General features: G+C 42.3%; 1 protein-coding gene across 2 annotated transcripts in view; it reads left to right on the top strand.

The window, feature by feature from the left end:
• Positions 1 to 26,608, top strand: part of DDR2 (discoidin domain receptor tyrosine kinase 2) — a 135,512-nt gene that overhangs the window by 51,555 nt on the left and 57,349 nt on the right. For both annotated transcript variants that reach the window (XM_066597068.1, XM_066597067.1), the window contains exons 5-8: positions 5,115 to 5,346; positions 7,773 to 7,920; positions 9,910 to 10,015; positions 25,125 to 25,308. In XM_066597068.1, the coding sequence (XP_066453165.1) occupies positions 5,115 to 5,346; positions 7,773 to 7,920; positions 9,910 to 10,015; positions 25,125 to 25,308 (670 nt within the window). The remainder of the gene's footprint in view (positions 1 to 5,114; positions 5,347 to 7,772; positions 7,921 to 9,909; positions 10,016 to 25,124; positions 25,309 to 26,608) is intronic.

Here is a 26,608-nt window from a genome sequence, read left to right as displayed (position 1 = left end):
TATCTCCGCCATATACACTGGTAGAGTCGTTTCATTGACGATATTTTGATTGTGTGGAATGGAGATGGGGATAATATACCCAATTTTATCTCATTTTTGAACAAAAATTATATTAATTTACAATTCACCAGTACTTTTGACAAAAACTCCATAATTTTTTGGATATAACGTTGATTGATGATTTCGAATTGCAGTGTACAGTAACCTTTTCACAAGGACACAGCTAGAAATAACATTCTTCAGGCTTTTAACAGTCATTCTCCCCACGCGGTTAAATCCATGCCAGTGGGTGAACTCATAAGACACAAACGGACGTGTTCAGATACCGCAACTTTTGCCAAGCAAGAGAAAGCAGTTATAGGTAGGTTCACCAAACAGGGTTATTCTTATTGGGTTTTTTCTTTTTTTTTCACTTTTTTGGAAAGAAAAAAAAATGTTTATTGTTTGCTTTTTTAAGAATTTTCTTTTCTCCCTCTTTCCTCTCTTCTTTTCTTCTTGCACTCATGGGGTCAACATTAGAGATGAGCGAGCATGCTCGTCCGAGCTTGATGCTCGTTCGAGTATTAGGGTGCTCGAGATGCTCGTTAAACGAGCACTGACCATTGAATTCAATGGAGCCGGCAATACAGCCGGCTCCATTAAAAGCAATGGGCTGCCGGCTAGCGCGGAATGAATTTTCAGGAAGGGCCTAAAAATATAAGCCCTTACCTGAAAATCATCCTAAAATGTGTAAAAAGTAAAAAAAATATATACTCACCTTGTCCCGGCAGAACGATGTTAGCCCATTGAATTCAATGGAGTCGGAAATACAGCCGGCTCCATTGAAAGCAATGGGCTGCCGGCGATCGCACAATGAATTTTCGGGAAGGGCTTAAATATATAAGCCCTTCCCTGCAATTCATCCAGAAATGTGTAAAAATAAAAAATATATATATATACTCACCTGGTCCCGGCAGACGGAGTTCAGCTGCGGCCAGCTGGCAGTTCTCCTGAACTGCTCTCTGTAGTATTCAGCAGCCGGGGATTTAAAATCCCCACCTGCTGAATGAGCTGCCTCTGATTGGTCACAGCCTGACCAATCAGAGGCAGATCTCACTCACACCCATTCATGAATTCATGAATGGGTGAGTGAATGCTGCCTCTGATTGGCTCAGCGCAGCTCTCAGCTGAATGACAGCAGTTCAGCACCACAGTGCAGGGGACAGCAGGAGAAGACGCAGCTGTGCCCAGGCAGCTGAAGGGAGGTGAGTATCTATTTTTTTTGTTTTTTAAATCACTTTTAATTCATTTCCAGGGAATGGCTTATATGTAAAGCCCTTCCCTGAAAAAGAATTCAGGTGTGCCAGCGGACCATTGTCTGCAATGGAGTCGCCGGCAGCAGCAGCGGCTCCATTGAAGAGAATGCCTGCATTTTTATTCTTTTTTACACTAAAATCTTTCTTTTTCAGGTAAGGGCTTATATTTTTAAGCCCTTCCCGAAAATTCATCCCGCACTCGCTGGCAGCCCATTGCTTTCAATGGAGCCGGCTGTATTGCCGGCTCCATTGAATTCAATGGGCTAACATCGTTCTGCTCTGCCACAGCTGTTACAGCTGTGGCAGAGGAGAATGATCGTTATGCTGACAGTGCGGGGGGAGGGGGGGGTCTCACTCTTGCCACTATTGTGGCTTAATAGTGAGACCTCGGAGCCCGAAATACAGCCCTGCATGTTGCTCCTCGCCTGCCCTATCCATTTCTGTGTTTTTTACATGACTTTGGTGATTTGCTAAGATTTTCTCAAATGAAAACCTTAGCGGAGCACCAGTCATATACAAAAATGCTCGAGTCGCCCATTGACTTCAATGGGGAACTCTCGAGCATCACTGAAAGTTTGACTCGAGTAACGAGCACTCGAGCATTTTGGTGCTCGCTCATCTCTAGTCAACATTATTTAATTTGATGTGTGCTCAGCAAGTGATGTCTATTATACCACTTGATTTGGGTAGGGTTGTTTATAAATTTTGGAGTGTTTCACTTTTTTGTATGCCATGACTAAGAGCGGTAATGCTTGAAATGCGTAAGTGCTGTAGTGTGCAGTCACTACCTTTTGTCATTTTTACGGATTAACAATAAAGTTGAACTTTTAAGGAAGCACTGCGATTTTTATCATAATTTCTGAAGCGTCTTATAATCACATTTTCTGTGCTTATAACACAAAACAAGTGATCCAACCCAACTAAGGGTCTACTGACACAAACTTTGCAGTATCAAAGACATGCATCCTAATCATAGTGGTTGTACAAAGACCAATATTACCCCTCTACAGTGACTCTATAGTCATTGATACCAGCTCTACACAGGTGCTCTGTAGATCGTATAAGTAATTATAGTTATATTTAGTGACTTACTGGTGATGTCCACTCTGGAGTTGTTCACTTTTCTTGTTTTTTTCCATCCGACCCAGATCACCATAAAGTTTTCTTCCAGCCATAACTTGTCTATGCAAAGTTTGTAACAAAGACATCTTTGGCTCTTCACTTTTCAAGCACCCCACTAAACTTTTCAGAACCTACACAAACTCTACATCTTGTTGCTACTTCAATTCTGCCTTGTCCCATCTGCCCCTGTTACTGTACCTGCGTTGTAACACTGTGTTCCCCAATACTGTGCTTCAGAAATACTTTTGTATTAGTTATAAATACCCTCTAAAAATAGTGCCGACATTGCCTCTGAATACAACTGTGCCAGATAGTGTCCCTAAAAATAATAGTGCCAAACAGTGACACAAATTTTTGTGTTCCTAGTTAAAGCAGCTACTGGTCTTTTACCTATAAATCTGGACAGAAAATCTATATTGGGTCTGCAATGTGTGAACATATCATTAGGGTACAGGAGCAGGTACCTGTCTAATATACCAGCAGAATGATAGAAAGTAACGCATTAGAAGTAGCTAAGACCCTTTTATAGTTAAATCTGAATTATGTATTAAGTGTTTGCATCACTTGTGCAAAGCACATGGTCATGGGAAAAATTCCCATATGTATGTGCTGCTGTGCAGGATGTCCAGGAAAACAGCTGAAGGTAAACAGGTGAAGTGAATAACATTGATTATTTTGTTATGCCACCTGATATGATAGCTGTACGACTGGATCAGAGCATCTTCAAAAGGAACACTTGTGTTGTGTCCCTAGTATAGGTAGGGAAAAATATAGGGGTGGGGCTACCTGAATGAGTGAGCGATTTGGATAAATATGGGTAGACGAACGCGCAGAATATGTGAGTCTTCTCTCTCTTTAAGATGGTGGGTCATGGAAAAGACCTGGTTGTTCGGGGGCAGCTAACCCAATGATAGTCGCACTGGGAGGTGAGACTATTCTGATAGATTAGTAAAGCGAAAAATGTGATGGGTGTAGGTGCAACTGGCCGAAGTGTGAAGTTCAATAACAATACAAGAAGTAAGCTCAGCATCTCCGTTTTATTTAATACCAGCATAAAAAGATGCGTTTCGGGGTGTACACCATGCACATACTAACAGCTAACATAAGGTGTATCCCCAGCTATAACTGAGGAAGGGGCATTGCTCCGAAATGCGACTTTTTAAGCTGGTATAAAATAAAATGGAGAAGCTGAGCTTACTTCTCGTATTTCTATTTAACTTTTTCTTGTGGCCCCTGTGAGATAGTTAGAGTAAAACCAATGTGGTCCTACAATAGGTTGTAAGAGGGGGTATCCAAAAGGAACAGGAATTTTCTTCTGGTGGGCGGGGCATTACTAACACAGGCTTTTGTTGCTAGGTGAATGTCTGCGGAATGCTTCTGAGGTGGTATACCAGCCGATATTGTTGCGGAAGGTTGAGTTTGGTTCCAGTGATTTTTTTTTTTTGATTTTTTTTTCAAGTTATTCCGTTTTTTGCCTATTTTGTTATGGCTGATTCATACGAACAATGTACAGCTGTGAAAATGTGTTTCCTTTTCCACTGCTTGAACTGTCAGGACAGGGTCCGGTATAATGGAAGTCCCTGAGATAACCCGCAACCCCTGTCCCTGCCTACTTGCCCCTCTGGGCTAACTCCCAAGGCGACAACTGGGCGGCGGTCCCTACACTCACTAGGGAAGCGGGACACGGGAAAGACGAACAGACACTGGAGACAAACAAACAGTAGAATGGTCAGACTATCCGGGTCGGCAATAGGAGGGTACGTGGTACAGAGGGGTCAGGCAAAAAACTAAGTCAAGTCCAGAAAGCAGAAAGTCAGAAAGCCGGGGTCACAACAGGAGGCAAACAATACGCGGGTGCAGCTGGAAGACCAAACTAACACTGGCAATGCTGGAAGGAAACAGACACATTTAAATGCTGTCAGAACTCCCGCCCCAGCAGCTGATTGGGGCGAGGAGTCTGACAGCAGCAGGGCCCAATCAAGGAGATGCTGGGAACACCGTCCCCCGCCTTTCTGAACAGACGGATACCAAGGAAGTACGCCTGGTAGTCATGGAAATGGGGATGCGCTGCGAGGCAGCACCCGTTGTGTCCCTACCAACCCGGCGGCGACCAGATCTACAGCGGCCAGGAGAGATCACTAGAACTGGGGCTACCCTGTGCCACACTCCTGCAACCCAGATGGTCAGACCACTAGTGCGGGCACCGAGGCCCCGAGAGTCACCGGTTCTGACACGAACCACTCAAAGAAAAGAAGAGACACGGAGCTGGTGAATATGGAGGGTGAGACAAGGGTGTCATGCTGTTTTCCATCAAAAATTTCTCAGTTCTGTGTGGCAATTCAGCAGACATTCACGTAACAAAAAAAGCTTGTTCTAGTAACACCCCACCCACCAAAAATTCTGTTTTTTTTGAATGCCCCCTTTATATATTCCTAGCCTACAGTATAGACAATATTGCTAGAGCACACTTCCCAGATATAGTGACAACTGCAAAATAAAGACGTTCTTCATCCCATACAACAGGGTACAAAACAATCTGGTTCCCGAAATATAACCCGAAATGCGATACAATTTGCAATCTTTTGTGCTAGTATGAGAAGATGTCCATGAAATTATTGTACTGTAGTTGGCAAATGTTATATAGCAAAGTCTTTCAAACTAACGCAAACACATATGAACTTAATTGTTTTCTCTCAGGCTGGATTTAGAAGAAGGAGATGGAGCTTGGTGTCCAGAGATGCCAGTAGACCCAGAAGAACTGACTGAGTTCCTCCAGATTGATTTGCGAGTCCTCCATTTCATAACATTGGTAGGCACTCAAGGTAGACATGCTGGAGGACATGGGAATGAGTTTGCCCAGATGTTTAAAATAAACTACAGTAGAGATGGCACTCGTTGGATCTCCTGGCGAAATCGGCATGGAAGTCAGGTATAGCTATTCATGGTAACTTGTACATTAACAAAAATATTTTTTTCCTAGGACAAAATCTATGATCTCATATGATCCTGATTAGAGATGAGCAAGTATACTCGCTAAGGCTAACTACTCGAGCGAGTAGTGCCTTAGCCGAGTATCTTCCCGCTCGTCTCTAAAGATTCGGGGGCCGGCGGGGGCAGGGAGCGGCGGGGGAGAGTGGGGAGGAATGGAGGGGAGATCTCTCTCTCCCTCTCTCCCCCCCCCCCCGCTCCCCCCTGCTCACCGCCGCAACTCACCTGTCACCCACACCGGCAGCCGAATCTTTACAGACGAGCGAGAGGATACTCGGTTAAGGCACTACTCACTCGATGGGGCCGGCGGCAGCATCGCACCATGAGCAAGGTGCATGCAATGTGAGACCTCTCATTGCAAACACATGGATGGAGAGTGCGATATGGGGGTGGAATTCACGACCCCATTTTGCGCTCACCCATGTGAAGTTAGCCTAACACTTGCTAACGCCTGCACTTTTTGTGTTGAAACGTGCGGGAGGGTCCCTGAATAGTTTGTTGTCCTTATAATCTCGCCATTGACCTGTATTTTTCTGGTACACAAAACGTAACTTCTACTTAGTAGATATTATTGCAGGCTCTGTCCACATTTGCATTGCAGATTCCACCACATTTACGGGAAAAACATAGTACTGCGTATTTTTTCTCTCTAAAATGGCGGACACAATGATGGAATCCAACAGACTCAATAATAACTCATTAGAATCCATTAGGCATCATTGTTGTCCACCATGTGACAGATCCACAAGGGCTTGAACTGCGTTATTCTAGGCCTATAATGGAGCATAAAGATGGAATTCACAATGGAGATTTGTACAGGCTAATTTAGTTAAAGGCAAAACTTTCCTTCACTTGTGCTTTCAGCACATTTTATCTAATTGTTTTTCGGGAGAAGGTGATCTATGAATTTACTGTGTATACCTCAGAATGAACCGTGTATTTGAGCCAGATTATAGCTTAACCCATAAAGGGATTTTCCAGAGAAATACTATTGATGACCTTTCCTCTGGACAGGGAATCAATAGTTGATCGGCTGATGTTTGCCACTTGGGACCCGACTGGTCAGCTGGTTGGGTGCCCACCATCAGCACCACAATACACAGAGGTCGGAGTGAAAGCTGCTGCTCCAACCCATGTCGTGGCCAGCACTTGTAGCTGCAGGCGCAGCTCCCATTGACCTTAATAAGAGCTGTACCTGCATTTACAAGTGCCGGCTACTACAGCAGTAAAGCATTGCGGTGCTGACAGCAGGTGCCAATCAGCTGATGGGCTGACCCCAGACGATCAACTAGGGATAATCTATCTTGAGGATAGGTCATCAGTAGTATTTCTCTAGAAAACTCCTTTAATGCTTCAACCACCTAATTTTTTGTTTTGGAGAAATGGGGCATCCAAATAAGATGATTTCTGGAAGATTTTACCAAGCATTATTGCAAAAAAAGGACTATGGTGCACAAGGACAAACCCGAAGCAATATCGGGCTGATTTGTTTCATCATAGCAGCATCATATAATTACGTAAGGTTGTCACAGTGCTTAGTGTACGGCTACCTTCACACACACTTTTTTGGGTGGCGTTTTTTGACCTAAAGAGGCCATGTAAAAAGTTCAGCAATTTTTTATACTAGTACATGCAGTTGTTTGATGCAATTTTTAGGTGGCATTTTTTTATTTATTCATTTTTTACATGTTTTTTTTTCCTTTTTGGAGCCTATGCAAAAACACTAGAAGAAAAACACCAAACTTAGAGCTTGCTATGAGTGCAAAGCACGCCACTGACCCAAAAACGCACAAGTATTTTAAAAAGCAGTCACAAAGACATACTCTTTTTTGTAGTGTGTTTCATATTTCTGTATTGATCCATAGCTAACATATGGCCAGAGCAGTTTTTTCTGCAAAAACGCTTGGAAAATGTCTCTAAAAATGTGCTATTTTTCCAAAAAAAGCACTGTGTGTGAAAGTCCCAGTGTCACTGAAGGCTTGTGTCATTACAAAATAGCAAATAAGAAAAAATACCCCCGCGCTTCGGAGCACGGGGGTATTTTTTCTTATTTGCTATTTTGGATGTCTGAAGCCCATGTGAGGTCTTTCTACCCTGGGACGTCTGTCCTAGGATTTAGGATCATGGACCAGGTTCCCTCTTGAGAGTGATTGTGGAGTTCAGGTGCTGGTGGCTCCATTATACAGAGGAGTCCACTGTGCACCAGGTGAGTGGACACTCACCATTTACTATATTTGATTTTCTAATTGATACATGAGGCACTGAGATTTTGTTTCTCTTTTCTTGTGTCATTACAAACACTCATCATATCCACAGATTTGACTTGTAGAATTATGTGCTTTTATTAAATAAACCGTATTCTTTCAGGTTCTTGAAGGAAATGTCAACCCTTATGATATAGTGCTAAAGGACCTGGAACCTCCTATAATTGCCCGATTTTTACGTTTCATCCCGGTGACTGATCATTCTATGAATGTGTGCTTACGAGTGGAGTTGTACGGCTGTGCTTGGCTGGGTAAGACATTTTGGTATCAGTCCTCATTTAATTACTAAACTTCTATATTATGTTAATTAAAATGCTTCATATATTCAATACATATTACAAGACTACAAAATTGTGGCATGCTCTATACAGCTGCGATTTCCGATTTTCTTTGTAGCCCTATGGAGCCTTCCTATGTGTTGCATCGCACAAAAACTCAGTTTTTGTACGGTGCAATGCAACTTTTACAGTAGGAAATCCTACTGTAAAAGATCTAAAATAAGCCCTAGCTGCATCAAAAAAACAAAAAAAACACATACATCACCTAAGGATCGCCTTAGGACGGTTTCACACGGTCTACAAAACGCATGTATGTGAAGCTCATGGTTTCCAATGGGTTTTTCCACATGTTTTGTAGGCTGCTACATTGCGAGACCACAAAATCGCGGCATGCTCTATACAGCCACGTTTTTTTATGTTTTGTACCCTATGTTTCCCTATGGAGCCTTCTTCTATATTGCATCGCATAGCACGAACTTACAATTTTCATACGATGCGATTTTAACATTAGAAAGTCCTATTAGCTTTCTGGCTAGAAAATCGCGGGTAACAGCTACGCGATGCAGCATTTTTCCAAAGAAAGAAGCATCACTGACGCTACAAAATCATGTGTACACAGCAGCGATATCGCTGTCGCCCACCTGAAAGAGGTCTTAACTGCATTTGTCACTTTTGAAAAGTCACAAGAAAATGTGGGTGGGCTCAGTAAGAAGGCATGGTCAACAACAGTCCAACAATTTTGTTAAGTTTAAAGCCAGAATCTGGCACAAAAAGCGATGGATTTCATTTTCTGGCTTCAAGATAGACCAAAATTATTAATAAATGTAATGCTTTTTACTCCAATCAGTTTAAGGCTGCCTGCACACGGCTGGGTCTAAATCGGACCCTGTGCTCAGCCGGTGACCCCAGCGTACCTGTCCGCCATCTTCATATGCATGCTACAGATGTGGTGGCCGGCGCACATGCGCAGTACAGATTATGCCTGCGCAGTCACTAGGCAATGACGCAGATCCTGCTATCTCTCTGCAATGATGATTGCGCAAGGGTGGGGGTGCAGCACAGAGTCACAGCATGCTGCGTTTTCTCCTCCACAAGTGGAAAATCGCAATCAATTTTTGCTTGTGGGCAAGAAAATCGCATTTTGCCATTGCATGCTGTGGGCGGCATTTTTTTGCAGAGTCCAGAGGCGTACGCCCTCTCCGGATTCTGCAATGCAAATCTGCCCGTGTGCAGGCAGTCTAAGACTGGCATATTAACTCTCAGTCTTAAATCTTTCCTATAACTTTAATTTGCCCAAAAAAGTCACGTGTTTTTTTCGATTTGGGGGAGGGGGGGGGGGGATGGGTATGGTGTATGGTCATAGAATTCTGCAAGCATTCCTTTCAGCCACTTTCTAGATAGATATATGTAATGTATGGATAAATATGGATTGAGACATGCATAAACATTCAATCAATAGGGGTCAAGACTGCAACATTTCTGTTCTCAGTACGGTGATCCCTCCAGTTACAATGGCTCCATGATGCAACGGTCTGGGGAAAACCATTGTAACTTGTAACCAGATTCAACATACAATGAATTGTAGACAGTCTGGATCTGCTGTCTGCGCACTTTGCTGGAAAATCCATTTCATTGGTAAAACCCCCAATTTGCCTAAGTACATGCGCTGATTGGCTTTCTTATAGCGCCTCCCTAAAGTACAGCAGGGTACTACAAGTTCTCTACTGCTATTAACCTGTTATAGATTAGCTCTGGACACAAGATGAGGGAAGCTTCATGTCATTTTGGTGCACTGTGTGTACTATACAGGATCCTGAAGAAGCTCCTGTCCTCAACATGGACTGCACTTACATTGTCCAGCAGGTCTTTGACTGTCATATGTAAGGACTTGCTTTATCTGTATTAGTTATCTGCTTCATTTTCTTGATCTTCATCTTGTATTACTTTTGGATTACATTTTAGATGGATTGGTGTCTTATAATTCTCCATCTGGCCAACAATTCCTTTTACCTGAGGGACAGATTGTTAACCTCAATGATACCATATATGATGGAGCAGTTGGCTACAGGTGAGTTATATTTTTATCTGGTAAATTATAGTATATGAACTAACAACATATTTCTATCAACTGCTAGGCTGGGTCTGGATGCTGCAGTAGCCGCGTACAGCCAAACCCCTGCCCACCTCTGGTGGCCAATCACTGGAAGTAAAAGGGGCCGGCAAAATCATGTGGCAGTTAGCCATGGTGGGTTGGCTTGGTTTTGGGCACATGCAGTTATTGCAACATGGGAACCAGCCTTAAAGGGCTTAAAGGATGTGTTGCTAACATCTTGGTTTCAGATACCACAGGACACATTTAGAGTTCTTGTGGAGTCCATGAGTCGAAAGTTCAAAGCTGTGATGGTGGCATGAAGGGAACCTACAAAATATTAGGTGGTTTGGATGTTATGACAGATTGATGTACATTTACTGCTTAAATGTATATGGTATAAAGTTTAATTGTGTCCTCTCTTAACCCCTTAACTCCAAAGGGCGTAGGTTTACGTCCTGGCTGTGGGGTACTTAACGCAACAGGACGTAAACTTATGCCCTGTTGATAGTGCTGGTTTAGAAATTGAGCCTGCGCAATCCCGCAGCAAGAGCCAGCTGTTACTGATAACCAGCCTCCCACAGCAACAGTGGAGTTACATAAGGACAGCGCCCCCTGCTATTAACCTCCACATACCGCGATCTATGTAGATCTTGGCATGTAAAGCTTTCACAGAGGAAGCGTGCTCCCTCTATGACTTCATCAAACTCCCGCAATGTAATCATTGAGGGCCAATGGGTTGCCATGACAATAGGACACCAGATACTGGCGTCCCGGCTTGCTGTTGCCTGTGATCACTATTGCAAGCAATAAGGCATTGCAGGACTATAGAGATCATAGCTGCTATGATTCAGGTCCCATACAGGGACATAAAGGGTGTAAATTAAAAAAAACATGTAAAAAAACAAAAACTTAAAAGAAAAACTTTTCCTGCACAGCAAAAAATGTAAAACATGCAATTAAAGTGATCAAAAAACCTGTATATATACCAAAATGGTACAATTAAAACTATAGCTCGGCATGCAGAAAATAAGCCCTCACACAGCTCCATCCGTGGAAAAATGAAAAAGTTATGGGACTTTGAATGCAGCAATGTAAAAATAATTATAATTTTCAAAAAAAGTGTTTTCATTGTGCAAAAGTGTAAAAACCTAAAAAAAATTATTATGTTTTGGTATTGTCGTAATCATACTGACCCGCAGAAAAATGTATTGTATAATTTATGCTGCATGATTAACGCTGTAATAAAAAAAAAAACAATGGCAAAATTGATGTGTTTTCTGTCCCTGCCATCAAAAATGGTACCAATAAAAACAAAAGTTCACCACGCAAAAAACGAGCCCTTATACGGCAATGTCAACAGAAAAATAAAATAGTTATGGCTTTTGAAAAGTAGAAATGAAAATCCCCCAAAAATCGTTGTGTCCCCATGGCCAAAATAGGCCAGGTCCGTAAGGGGTTAAATATAGAACAAACGTGACCCACTGTGCAAGCAAATAGTTAAACACAGCATATGGAAATAAATATGACAGCAAAATAAAAAAGGGTCAACTGTAGTAGGAGCAATGCACAAAAATAAAACAATAGTTAATGGGATAAGAAAATATATTCAGTATTTATGCAATAGAGAATTAAAAAAAATTATAATATAACTGAATATTAAAGGTACAGTAATCCAAAACCAAAAGATGTTTACCAGATGTTCTTCTTTAGGCAAAGGTCAGACAAGTAATTTTTTTTCCCCTGCACATTCATGTGCGCCAAAAAAATTGCGTTTATTAGAACCATTGGTTTCCTATGCAGTGTTCACATGTCTGTCTTTTAGAGGCGCAAAATACTTGCAACTGCAAAAGATAGGACATGCATACCTGTAAGGTCTGTGCTGCGCGTAAAGTTACAGAGGTGACACTGGAGGAGGGGACTCCCGGGGGGTTAGGTTAATCCCTGTGGGGAGTCCCCTCATCATTGAACACTGTGACAGCACTGTCACAGTGTTCAGTAATGATGGGACTCCCCGCGGAGACGAATGAATCGCCTGTCACAGCTGTGGCAGCGGACCGCGATGCCATCCCATTGCTTTTAATGGGGTCGGCGCTGCTGCCGCCCCATTGAAGGCAGTGGGATGAAGGCAAACCCTACATGGATTTTTGGGGAAGGGCTTGAAATAGAAGCCCTTCCCTGAAAATAAGCCCTAGCTGCATGAAAAAATAAAAAATATATATACATCACCTCTCCAGCGCTGTCCAGCTCCGGACCGTCTTCTCCCTGGCTCCCCAGCACTCTTCTGAAGCATTATCTCCTGGCCTCCTGAAAGCGCTGGGTCTGATTGTCTGAGCGCTGTGAGATCACAGGCAGCGCTCAGCCATTCATTGAATGACAGTGGAGCGCTGTCTGTGATTGGTCACACCGCTCAGCTAATCAGAGGCAGTGCTCAGCCATTCATTGAATTTTTTAATTTCCGGCCAGCGGAAAGTGCTTCAGAGCTGTCCCAGCATGGGAGAAGATGCACTGGAGCCCCGACAGCAGCGGAAGGTGATGTATATATATATTTTTTTTTACAGCAGCTAGGGATGATTTTCAGGGAAGGGCTTATATTTCAAGCCCTTCCCCGAAAATCCATGCGGGGGTTGCCTGCATCCCATTGCTTTCAATGGGGCGGCAGCAGCGCTGGTCCCATTGAAAGCAATGGGATAGCATCGTGATCCTTTGCCACTGCATGGAGCTTCGGTCAAGCGCATTTGGCAGATCTGTGGAGCACATTTTTTTGCGGACATAGGCATGCAAAAAAAAACTGCTCAGCTGACTGAGCCCTTAGATGTAAAGTTCCTCTTCTTGGCTTATTCTAATAACATTTTTTCCCAAGTAGCTAGCAATTTGTGAAATGGATCATTCTTCACATGGATAACAATAAAACAAAGAAACATGCATAAATTAATACACAGTTAAATAGCTTTTAAATTAAATAGATTGTATCTTGACACTAAAGGGAACCTGTCATGATGCCCAAACCATTAGCAGCCTGAATTCCCAACAGCCACTCTCAATTCAGATAGCTTTGTTTTACTTTGAAATGCTGTACTGTTTCAGAGAAATCAAAGTTTAGTCATCAGAGTGGCACCCAGCCTGGCTCGTATAAATTATCAGGACTCTCCGTACTTGCCTACAACCCCAATTCCACGAAAGTTTGGGCATTGTGTAAAATGGAAGTAAATGTAAAGAAAAAAAGAATGCCATGATTTGGAAATCTACTAAAGCCATGTTTTACTCACAATAGCACATATAATACATATCAGGAAGTGAAAGTCAAATATCTTTCCATTTCATTAAAAAAAAATAGAAATTGTTGGCAGCAACACATCTCAAAAAGTTGGAACAGGGCCATGTCTACCGTTGTGTAGTACCCCCTTTTCCTTTTATAGTCTGTAAATGTATGGGAAGTGAGGAGACCAATTGCTGGAGTTTTGGAAGAGGAATGTTGTCCCATTTTTCTGTGATGTCTAATGTAGGATTCTAGCTGCTCAACAGTCCTGGGTCATATTTGATGGATATTTTTTATTTTATAACACGCTAAATGTTTTCTATTGGCAAAATGTCTGGACTGCCGCCGGGCAAGTTCAGCACCTGGACTTTTAAGCGAAGCCATGCTGTTGGATGCAGTATGGGATTTAACATTGTCTTGCTGAAAGATGCTAGGCCTATCCTGAGAGAGACGTTGTCTCAATGGGAGCATGTGTTCTACAACCTCTATGTACTGCTCAGCATTGATAGTGCCTTTCAAGATGTGTAAGCTGACCATGCCATAGGCACTAATACAGCCCCATACCATCAGAGATGTAGGCTATTGAACTGTGTGCTAATAACAAGCTGCATAGTCGCTTGCCTCTAGAATCCGTGTTGGTGGTTTCCAAAAATAATTTCACATTTTAATTCATCTGACCCCAGAACAGTTTTCCATTTTGCCTCAATCCATTTAAAATGAGCTTTGGCCCAGAGAAGATGCCGGCATTTCTGGATTGTGTTGATGTTTGGCTTCTTCGCATGATACAGCTTTAACTTGTATTTGTGGATTGCACAGCGAACTGTGTTCACAGACAGTGATTTCTAAAAGTAATCCTAAGCCCATGCAGTGATTACAGAATCATGTCTGTTTTTAATGCAGTGCTGCCTGAGGGTCCATAGATCTCAAGCACCAGCAAACCGCTAGGGCGCCACAATAGTAACCCGACCCCTTAGCGAACTGCCACCATATGCCGTTACACCGCTGTGGATTGCGGCCCGGCTGTGGGTGGCGCTAAGGGAGGGTCGTTACTGGTGGAGCTGGCAACTAATTACAAGCTGCCGATTTTCCGCACGCGTAGTCCTCCCTCACATCGAGAGACTGCAGTTGTGATTAGTCACAATTGCAGTCTATCAGTGCACTGCAGGCCGCATAATTGGTCTGATGCACTGAGCGTGTCGGAGAGCGGAGTCAGCAGACCATGCGGTGGTATGTACTATATTTAATTTTGTATGTATAGCTGGTATAAGTTATACCAGCTATACATATAATTATATATAGGAGATACCCAGGCTATACCAGCATGCTCCATATCACTATTTACAGGGGGACATGTACATCTCCTGTATATAGTGATATGGGGTATGCTGGTATAACCTGGATATGTCTTGTATATAATTATGTATGTACTACTAGTTCAAGCTATACATTTCACTGTATATAGTGATATGAACCATGCTGGTATAACCTGGATATGTCTTGTATATAATTATGTATGTACTACTGGTATAAGCTATACATCTCCCTGTATGTAGTGATATGGACCATGCTGGCATACCCTGGTATATCAATATGTATAGGATGTAGAACGTATACCAGCTGTACATAAATAATTATATACAGTAGACACCCAAGTTATACCAGTATGGTCCATATTACTATATACAGGATGTCTAGCTCTTACCAGCTGTACATATATTATTATATTCAGGAAATACCCAGGTTATACCAGTATTGTCCATGTCACTATATGGAGGATGTATAGCTTTCACCAGCTGTACATATATTATTGTATAGGAGATATCCAGGTTATACCAGGATGGTCCATATCACTATATACAGGATGTATAACTTAAACCAGCTATACATATATTATTATATGCAGGAGATACCCAGGTTATACCAGTATCGTCCATATCACTATATACAGAATGTATAGCTTTCACCAGTTGTACATATATTATTATTATATACAGGAGATACCCAGGTTATACCAGAATGGTCCATATCACTATATACAGGATGTATAGCTTTTGCCAGCTCTACATATATTATTATATACAGGAGATACCCAGGTTAGAGTGGTTTCACCTGCATTAGAGATTTCACTTTTCTGCTACATTTGTGGAGCAAGAAAGGGGAATCCCTTTGCCTGAACAGCTCTGTCTTTGGACGGAACCAAACAGCATTGGACAGACCGCATTGACTATAATGGGGTCTGCACACTTTCTGCCCAGCTGCCCAGGCTTTGTATGGAAGAAAAAGCGCAGCATGTAGCGCTTTTTCTTCTGGTATTTGAGCCGCATCTCTGGCCAGAGGTCCTGATGCAGATGTGATACCAGCCTTAGGCCACTCTCACACATGCTTTTAGTTATACGCTGCTCGGAACGCATCATTTTACCACGATTTCGATCAGCGTTTATGAACGCATGGTACTTTGTGATGGGGTGCATTAAAATACGTGAAAATGCTGAAAAATAGAACACACAGCACTTGAAAATCGAGGCCCCATTGAAATCAATAGCAGCGTTGTACCGCGGTTAACGTAGCACTCGGGATGCCACGCTAATCATGCTAAAATGCGGTCAGTGTGAGAGCGGCCTTACACCAGCATGGTCAATATTACTATATACCGGAGTTGTATATACATCTCCTCTACATAGTGATATGGACCATGCTGGTATAACCTTGGTATCTCCGGTATATAATTGCACACTTTGCACACAATTAAAAAATGCATCAAAAACCTGAATGCGGTTAAAAACAAAAACACATGTATTGTTTAAATCCACATGCAGTTTTTAATAGTGTTGGCATTTTCTTAAAAATGTATGTGGTTTTAGAATACCGCCTGCAGTTTTTTGATATGTTTTTTTTACCTGCGGTTCAAAAATGCAACAAAAACATGAACACAGCTGTAAGCGTAAAATGCTGCATTGGTCACGCAGCGTTTTACCATTGTGGAGCTGTTGGCTTATGGGCACGTATATTCACGTATATACACCACCCATACGCAATGTAATTGCGTATAGGTGGCGTTAATTATGCACCCATAGCGAACAGTGGGCACAATAGAACATGCACCTTTCTTTTTTGGGCTCACATTAGGCTATTTCTATCTGCAAATGTAAGCAGAACTGCATAGGGCAATGTATTTGATTTGCCTGTGAATTAGCATGTATCACACGCATCTACAGTGTACGTGTAATAAGCAGTAATCATACACTCCTGTAAGCCCAGCCTAAGGGGCGACAAACAAATTTTCACGTAGTCCAGAAAATGAGTCATGTTTGGAAAGCTTATACTAAGGGGATAGATCATGTATGTAAATTCGTTTTGCAGCTGTATGCTGCGCAGTTTAGGTATGGGTACAGGTACAGGTGGGGTAGGGATCCAAGCTAAATTTTTGCACCCGGGCCCCTGAGCCTTTAATTATGCCCCTGATCTCAAGCATCCAATATTAACTGTTGGCCTTGTTTCTTGTGCACATGAATTTTAGCCGATTCTTGGAATCTTTTGATGGTTTTATTTACTGTAGACTGAAAGTCTTCACAATTTTACGTAGAGGAACATTTTTCTGAAATTGTTTCACAATTTTTAGATGCATTTTATCCCAGATTGGTGAATGTCTGACCATCTTTGCTTCTGAGTGACTCTCTCTTTTTTTTACAGTCATGTGACTTATCAGAAAATTGACCTTCCAGCTGTTTTTCATTAGTACCACTTACTTTTCCAGGCTTTTGTTAACCCTGTCCAAACTTTTATGAGATGTGTTGCTGCCATCAATTTCTAAAGGAGTTATTTTTTTAATAAATGAAATGGAAAATGTCTCACTTTCACCTTGTGATATGTGGTCTATTGTGAATAACATAGGGTTATAGGAGATTTCCAAATCATGGCATTCTTTATTTTAACATGTATTTACACAGTATCCCAACTTTTTTGGAATTGGGGTTGTATATAGGGCATGAATTTTCATGACAGGTTCCCTTTAAAAATCTCTGCTGATCAGTGTTGCGGAAACTACTGGGTGTGGGTTGTCTTATTCCGTTTCCATAACTTCACTAGAAATGATTAGATGTTCAGAAAAAGTAGAAGAAATAACAGCATAGTGCAGCAAGCTATGCTGTTTCAACAGTTATGGAAACATTATAGCTGGAAGCATATCAAATTATATAACAAGTTACATACAAGGTATACAAATAGTATATAAACAAGATACGGAACAGCAATGCAACATTATAGTTTGCATGTATTTTGTTCAATCTAGGGGGCCTTCTGTTCTATATCACAACACGCAGAATGAAGAATAGCTGAAGCATTGTACAGCCATTCTCTTATCAGTATAGTTAAATCTCCTAGATCAGGGTGGCCGCACCCGCTTCTTCCAAGCCCATGCTGTGATTGGCATAAAATTAAAAAGAAAAAACACAATTGTCCCATTACCATTTAAAAAAAAGGCAAAATCCAACATGGCATGTGAGTAGAGATGAGCGAACGTACTTGGTTCGGGTGTTTTAGCACTCGAGCACCGCTTTTTCCGAGTAACTGACTACTCGGACGAAAAGATTCGGGGGGCGCCGGGGGTGTGCAAGGGGTTGCAGAGGGGAGTGGGGGGGGGGGGAAGAGAGAGAGAGACCTCCCCCCTGTTCCCCACTGCTACCCCCCGCTCCACCATGCCGCCCCCCGAATCTTTTCGTCCGAGTAGTGAGTTACTCGGAAAAAGCGGTGCTCGAGTGCAAAAACACCTGAACCGAGTACGTTCACTCATCTCTACCTGTGAGTATATGGAGTGCACCATATGTGCATGCATCAGAAACAATCAACTCAAATAAAAGGGTAAAAAAACCCTTTTCTTTACATTAGATTGGCATGAGATGGTGATCATATTATGATGCTTACAGATCACAGCTTTGCCAACATCCTCCTGTCTCAGGTTTTCGTCTGCTGCATTGGGAAAAAAAAGTCCACAGGTATTAATGAGAAAGACTGAGATGACCCTGGTCTACGTTTCACAACAGTGGGTTTCCATACTTGACTCTTTGCTGGATCAAAAAGTGTCGTCCAAGTGGTCTTACACATTAAACCCCATGGTTCTATCCAGACTTCCGTTCATATGCAGTTTTCTGAATAGTAAATGGATACCCGAGAGAGAAAGAGAAGAGTGCACGCAAAGATACTATGTATTTGTCTCCCTTAGGGCGCCTACCCACTTGCGTTGCCGATTTTCGCGAGTGAAAAACGCGGCATTTTCGTGTGTTTTCCGCGGCGTTTTTTGCGCTTTTTTTGCAGCCCTCCATTGACAATCATGGGTGCATTAAGAGAAAAATAAGGAGACATATGCAACTGACAGTTCCTATGTGAAAAAAACCCACGAAACGGAAAAAAAACCCCAGATGGACAAGAACACATTCTATACTAATTGCTCTTGAGAAAAAACGCAAAACATCACAGGAAAAAAAATCGCAAGTGGGTAGGCACCCTAAGGCTGAAGGCACAGGGGCGTATTGCATTGCGGGATACGGAGTGGGCGTCCACCTCTGGATTCCGTAGCAAATATTGCCCATAGCATGCTATAGAAAATTGCTTTTCCCTGTCCATGAGCAAAAATCCATTGCGATTTTCTGCACGTGGAGGGAAAATCATAGCATGTTCTATTCCAGCGTGGATTCCGTGTGGGCGGCTTCCATTGAAGTCAATGGAAGCCATCTGATCTGCGGCCCTTCCGCAATGGCATTGCAGAAAGGCCGCAGGATCCACGTCATCGCCTAGCGACGGAGTGGCATTATCCGCACATCCACAGCACAGAATCCGGACAGGCACGCAGGGGTTACCGGCCAGGCACAGGGTCGGATTATGCTGCAGGATCCCGCATGCAGAACCTGACCCGGCTATGTGCATTCAGCCTTAAGGTCCCATTTTGTCTTTTACATCACTTGTCGCAATTCCTTTTGGTCTGGCTGGGTATAACTGCCTTCTTTTTGTCAGTTCTTTTTCAACTGTTCACCTGGAAACATATAACAATACAGATGGGCATAGACGAAGAAAGAAAAGTATCATGAAAGTATCAGACAATTAGCCACCATATACTTTCATGCATTAAAATATACACTGAAGTTTTAGACAAAGCAAGAATCACCAAAAAAATAAATATGCACTATTTATAACCAAATCAAACATTATCTAAAAGATTATCAGCGCTGAAACAGTTATATTTTGTGCAATGATATTACATATGTCAGGGTCTTTTTCTTTACTTCCTGGCTGGCTTCCCATGTGCTGAAAATTCTGCAACATTTCCAGTATAAACTATGTGGAGGGGATTTCTAAAATCTGCACATGGAGTAGATTCTAAATTGGCAGTATGCCTACTTATGCTGCAGATTTCAACCCTTGATATAAAGGGTTACAATCTGCAGCAGAACCACTAGAAAAGCTGTGTCCAACTCTGCACCATTCAGGTGTGGATTTGGCCACTGCGATTTTCCAGCATATTTGCTGCAGGTTTTCCGCTGCGTAAAGTCCTCAGTGAATAAGGCGTGTGTGAAGCCAGGCCTACAAATAAGCGAAAGATTTAGCACTTCCTGCCTAATTATGTACAGCTGGAAATAAAACTCAACTTTAGGCAAACATTTGTTTTTTTTTAAACCAAAAAATATGTCCATAATGTGCTGTATAATTGGCTAATTTTTTTGTTTCACCCAATTTTAAAGTCCATATATTACAATACACATATTAAATAAACAATCTACTTTGCAGACATAGATTCCACACATTGATTCACAATGCACCGCAAAAGCAAGCACATATATTAGGCTCTGTTTATATGTCTGTCTGTGCTAGAGATGAGCGGACGTACTAGTTTAGAGCAATTACTCGATCGAGCATCGCTTTTTTCGAGTAACTGCCTACTCGGGCAAAAGGATTCGGGGGCACCGGGGTGGAGCGGGGGGGAGCTCTCTCTTTCTCCCCCACTCCTCACCGCAACCCCCCGCTCCACCCCGCCAGCCCCCGAATCTTTTCACCCAATTAGGCAGTTACTCGAAAAAAGCGATGCTCAATCAAGTAATTGCTCTAAACGAGCACGTTCGCTCATCTCTAGTCTGTACATCTGTTCCATTATGGTATAGAAGAATGAAAATAAAATATTCCCCCGTAATTGTCAAAATGACTGATCCCGGCAGCGTCTGACAGGACTCATTGACTATATTGGGTTCTGTCCTATCCCACTCAGATGTTTTATCATTTTACTCGAAAAAAAAATTGCAGCACGCTGCACTATTCCGGCATCTATGACGGAACCTCTGGTTGGTACGAGCTAACAGAAGTGTGAACCGAGCATTATAGATATACTGTAATATTGCTGTGTGAGGGGAATTACCTGTTCAGCAACTGTACTTTCACAGCCAGAGCTAACAAAACCTAAGGCTTGCAGGTATTTACCTTTTGACCCCCTATATAGAGAAATGGACATCGCTGCTATGAAACCATAGTATGTGTCTTCAGAGTTGTTGCTGACTGGTGAATAAAACAAGCAAATAGCGATAAGAAACCAAGCTAAGGGTCAGTACCGAGTAATCTGCAGAGATAAGTGTCAGACAAATCAGAATGAACACTCAGAAACAGAATCGGAGCAACAAGTAGGGAGCAGCAAAAATCACAACACAGCATGCAGAGAGTCAAAACACAGTTCAGGGGTTATATAATTATGTACTATAGATGGTGGGAGATTGAAAGTCTATATAATATGAAAGGTAACCGGTATATAATTATGTCCATACAGTTAAAATGAATGAAAATGTCTGGTTCTTTTCGATTGACGATTGGGTACTTGGTCTTTTTCACGTACTGGCCGCCAGATGTAGTCGCCCATCATATTCTCGTTGTCTTGTCCTTGATAGTGACGCTCCAACTGCTGCATAACTTGGTGGAACCTTTCTCCTCGTTCCTCGGAGTATGCTTCCATGTTCTGCTTGAATTTATGTAGATGAGAATCCAGGATATGAACCTTGATCGACATCCTGCAGCCCATAGCGTGGAATTTCTTCACCATTGTTTCCACCAACTCTACGTAGTTGTGAGCTTGTGATTTCCCAAAAACCCTTGAACCACAGCAACCAAACTGTTCCAAGCTGCTTTCTGACCTCCTGTGAGCAGATCAGAAAATGTCAGACATTCTATGATCCTCTTGATTTGCGGTCCCACAAAGATGCCAGCTTTTACCTTGGCATCAGTCAGCTTCAGGAAGAAGTTTAGAAGATGTTTCATCGCTGTAGATTCTTTATCTAGAGCTGTGACAAACTGTTTCATAAGCCCGAGTTTTATGTGAAGAGGTGACATCAGAATCATCTTAGGGGTTCCCAGTTGACATTGCTTTTTCCGACAGTGAAGTCAATACGTTCCGGCCAGTCTCGTCGATGGTAGTGTTCAGTTTTGCCTCTGCTATCCCAAAGACAAAGCTAGCAGAGAAAGTTTGTGAAACCATTTTGAAGACCAATTAGGAAAGCAACCATCTTGAAGCCTCCAATTACCTCCCAACCATACTGATCGTACTTCAGAACATGCAACAGTAATTTGACACAACTGTACTCCTCCTTGAGATGTGCGGAGTGAGCCACTGGAAGGGATTAATGAAAAGAACCAGATATTTTCATTAATTTTGAACTGTATGGACATACCCTGCATTGTATAATGACTTTGGCTCATGATTGTAAGTACTTTCTTTTCTCAGTGTGCATGTCCTGGAAACATTCGAAATTCAAAATCATATATTTTTAATTATCGATATCCTGACCACAAAAGCAAACTTTTTTCAAAATGAAAGTTATTTTCCATTCTATTTTACAGTAAGCTAACAGGAACAAATAAACTCTTCTTATGCAAAAAATCATGTTTGTTTTTTTTTGTTGCCTAGTGTAATTAATGCAGCGGAATTGTCAAAGAACTCAGGTCGAGCTCCTCGTGATTGGTCAGGTGATATCATTGCGCTGACTTTCGCTGATGGAAAGTTGAATCATTAACGATTTTCAAGTGGTGGTGCCTCTTCAATGAATGTGGCTCAGTGGTTAGCACTATAGCCTTGGGCCTTAGTCACACGGGCGTTTTTTCACACGATTTGCGGATCGCATGACGGATGCGCATCCGCAAATCGCGTGACCGGGGCCCAAAAATCGCCCGAAAATCTGCTCCTAGCTGCGTTTCATTAGAAACGGGCCGGAGCTGTCCAGCGCATTGCATTCAATGGAGCTGGCAATACAGCCGACTCCATTGAAAGCAATGCGCTGTGGGCGAGCGCGGGATGAATTGTCGGGAAGGGCTTAAATATATAAGCCCTTCCCTGCAATTCATCCAGAAATGTGTAAAAAAAAAACCAAGATATATATATATATATATATATATATATATATATATATATATATATATATACTCACCTTGTCCCGGCAGACGGAGTTCAGCGCGGCCGGCCTGCAGTGGGTGTGAAGGGGGTGTGAGTCAGACCTGCCCCTGATTGGCTCAGCGCTGAGCCAATCAGAGGCAGGTCTCACTCACACCCATTCATGAATGGGTGTGAGTTGGGTGTGAGTGAGACCTGCCTCTGATTGGCTCAGCGCTGAGCCAATCAGGGGCAGGTGTGACTCACACCCCCTTCACACCCACTGCAGGCCGGCCGCGCTGAACTCCGGCTGCCGGGACAAGGTGAGTATATATATTTATTTATTTTTACACATTTCTAGATTAATTGCAGGGAAGGGCTTATATATTTAAGCCCTTCCCGACAATTCATCCCGCGCACGCCGGCAGCCCATTGCTTTCAATGGAGCCGGCTGTATTGCCGGCTCCATTGAATTCAATGGGCAAACATCATTCTTCTCTGCCACAGCTGTTACAGCTGTGGCAGAGAAGAATGATTTGTCTTCTATATGTTCTCAATGGGGTCGGCGCTGCTGCCGCCGGCCCCATTGAGCGCATATAGAGAAGAGAACAGGAATCGCAGATCACAGATAGGTGCGATCTGCGATTTCTGTTCTATAATTTATCGGACGAGCGCATAAAAAGCGCTCATGTGTCCAATACCATTGCAAAGCAATGGTTTTAAAAAATCGCCGGACGCATGCGCATGCGCAAATCGCACAAAAAAACGCCCGGCTGACTAAGGCCTTGCAGTGCTGAAGTCTCAGGTTCAAATTGGTTAAAGGACAACAACTTTAGGGAATTTAATCTTCTCTTTGCCTTTATTGCTCTCATTCTCTGGTGAAGATAGTGTGGTGGCTCAGTTGTTAGCACTGCTGCCTTGTGTTGCTATAGTAGTTCTAGGTTCAAATATGACCACGCAGCATGTGTATGACGTTTTTCAAAGTCCATGCAGATGTTTTGCTTAATGAGATACAAACCTACCACCAATCACTTCTCACCCGATTATTGCAAAAATTGCTCATCACTAGTCAGGATAACAGAAGTCAGCCCAATACTATGAAGCTAGCATCCCAGGTTTAAGGCACAATAACTGACATTGCTGTATAGTAAGAGTGGATTCATATGGAGTGATTTGGATGCCATAAAAACCACACACAAAAACCACATCAGCATCCAAACTACTCCATAGGAATGCACCCTTACTATACAGCTGTGTAGTTATTGTGCCTTACAAGCTGGTGTGCTAGCTTAGTAAAATTCAACTTCTGCTATCCTGACCTCATAGCCTGTTGGAGAGGCACACTGATTGGTCTGTGAGAAAAACCAGGAAATACCTTGGCTCATATTTATAGAAATCAACACACTTGCAGAACCCTCATAATCCATCGGTGGGCACTGTGTAAAGTTTTTATGAGTGGGCCTCCCTCAGGAATACTTTATTGTGTAAAGATATATCCATATTCTATTACAGATCATAATGGCTCATTCACACGACCGTATTCCTAAAACGCTGCAAAGTCACAGAAAACTCATTTTAATAAATATTTCCCACCTCTCCTCATGTGCCATTGTAATTAAATTGTCAATGTTAATCACTTTACCTGTCTTTGTGGTTTTACTGTCTTGGGTGATGAGTGTATGTCCCATTACTAGAGGGATTTTCTAACCCCTTAAATCGATGTCCTATACTCAGGATAGGCTATCAATATCTTATTGGCCGGGCCCATTGCTCGGAATCCCCGACAATCAGCTGATTTAGGAGGCTGCGGTGCACATATGTTTACATCTGAGCATAATCGTGCTTGTACTGCAGAACGCTGTATTATTGATTGCGGCTGTTTTGAGAAATTCAGGCTTGTCCCATTAACTTCAGTCTGAAGATACCATGAAGCACCTACAAGCACCACGGCCCCTTTAATAAACTGATCGGCAGGGATCTGGAGCAGTGCATGCCCAACGATTACATATTTATGATAGCCCATCAATTTTACAAGGTTGGAAATCCCTTTTAACCCTTTGCAATCCAATTTTGGATTCAGAGTTTCCTAGGGGGTTTTCTCTTTCTGCCATTAGGCAATGGCGCCACCTACTGGCTAGAGCCAGTACTGTGGTATTGGACATGCTCGAAAGGCCCCCGCCAATAATATACAGTAAGAATTCCCTGCTGGACATCTTCGGATATCGGAAACTGTACAGCTTTCAATCAGAATGTCTTTAGATGTCACACATTGGATTGGAAAGGGTTAATCAAATGAGATTTATTATATGGCTTATATAAAAGCCATGTCTGTCTGCACCCTGGAAAATCTATTTTTAAAAGTAAAGTTGTTGGATGCAACTATATCTCCCTGTTCTGGCACATTAATCATTAGCAATTTTTTCTCACATCTATTTTAGCATGACTGAAGGACTTGGCCAACTGACTGATGGAGTATCTGGGCTTGATGATTTCACTTTGACTCACGAGTACCACATGTGGCCTGGATATGATTATGTTGGTTGGAGCAATGAAAGCTTCCCTAACGGATATGTAGAAATAATGTTTGAATTTGACCGAATAAGAAATTTCACAACAATGAAGGTGAATTCAATTATTGCTATTGTAATTAATATGCATGCACATTTGTTCAACACAAAGCTTGGTCAGGAAGGCAAAATCATTGCCTCCACTTCTGGCCACGTTCCAACACTAGGTCACATGGTATAGACTCGCTCTGAGTCCATCACATCATTGTAGGGGGCTTGCTGTTCCACTCTTTTTAATAACTAACCCAGCCCCCTTCTATGCCATAACTAATGCAGAGACAGAAAAAGTTATGGCTTAGTTATTAAGATGAGCAGAACAGCCAAGCCCCCTGCAGTGACGTGACAGACACAGAGCAAATGCATATAACATAACTTAGTGTTGGAATGAGACATAAGTGTAGGTCTGAGTATGGGTTTTTTGACCGCTTTTTATAAAATTTATTCTTGGTGACAAAAAAGTGTAATTCTGGCATTGTGCTTTATTTTTCCTTATGGCATTCACCATGCAGGGTAAGTAATGCAGTGAACTTTTATGGATGCAGTGATACCAAACACTTTTTTGCTCTAATTTTTTTACGTTTATACTAGGAAAAAGGATGGGGGGGGGATTAAACTTTTAATTAAAAATTGTTTTCATATTCAAACATTTCATTTATTTTTATTACTTTTTTAGTCCCCATAGGGGACTTGAACTTGCAATTTTGTGATCACTTATATAATATACTGCAATACTTTAGTATTATGGTATACTGTATTTGAACAGGCATTCTATTAAGACCTGCCACATCAGATATCGCCACGGTGTTAAGACTATGATTGCTCTCACCTCTATAAGTCCACATATAAGTTAAGGCCCTTTTACACTCAATGAGTATCACTCAAAATTTATTAAAACAACTGAAAGTGAGTGATAAACATTACATGTAAATGCGGGCAGTCGTGCACTGTTCATTCAATTGTCATTTGCCTCTGGTTTTTAGCCTGCATAAAAACCATCGTCAAGCTGCTCAAAGTTCATTCCATTTGAATGAAATTCATGCAATCTTTTGAGCGGCTTGCTGACTGGAGGGGGAAGTGTTTGTTTGCCTTGCATATACAATGAGACTCATGCCGGGAGAAGACAATGGAATAATGCTGGCCGATAATCCCTCGCATAAACACACGCCCACCTGAGCAAACAACTAAGGCCCAATGTCCATGGGCGGATTTTTGCTGGGGAATCTGGAGCGGGTGTTCCACTCCAGATTCCGCAGCAATAAGCCTCCATAGCATGCTATGGTACAACGATCCTTCATGTCCGCAAGCGGAAAGCAATTAAGGTTTCCGCTCGCGAATATGAAATCGCAACATGCTCC

Source organism: Eleutherodactylus coqui, chromosome 3, assembly GCF_035609145.1.
Source record: "Eleutherodactylus coqui strain aEleCoq1 chromosome 3, aEleCoq1.hap1, whole genome shotgun sequence".
Lineage (NCBI taxonomy): Eukaryota > Metazoa > Chordata > Amphibia > Anura > Eleutherodactylidae > Eleutherodactylus > Eleutherodactylus coqui.
The sequence above is the reverse complement of the archived record's forward strand: the minus strand, read 5'-3'. Positions and strand labels throughout refer to the sequence as shown.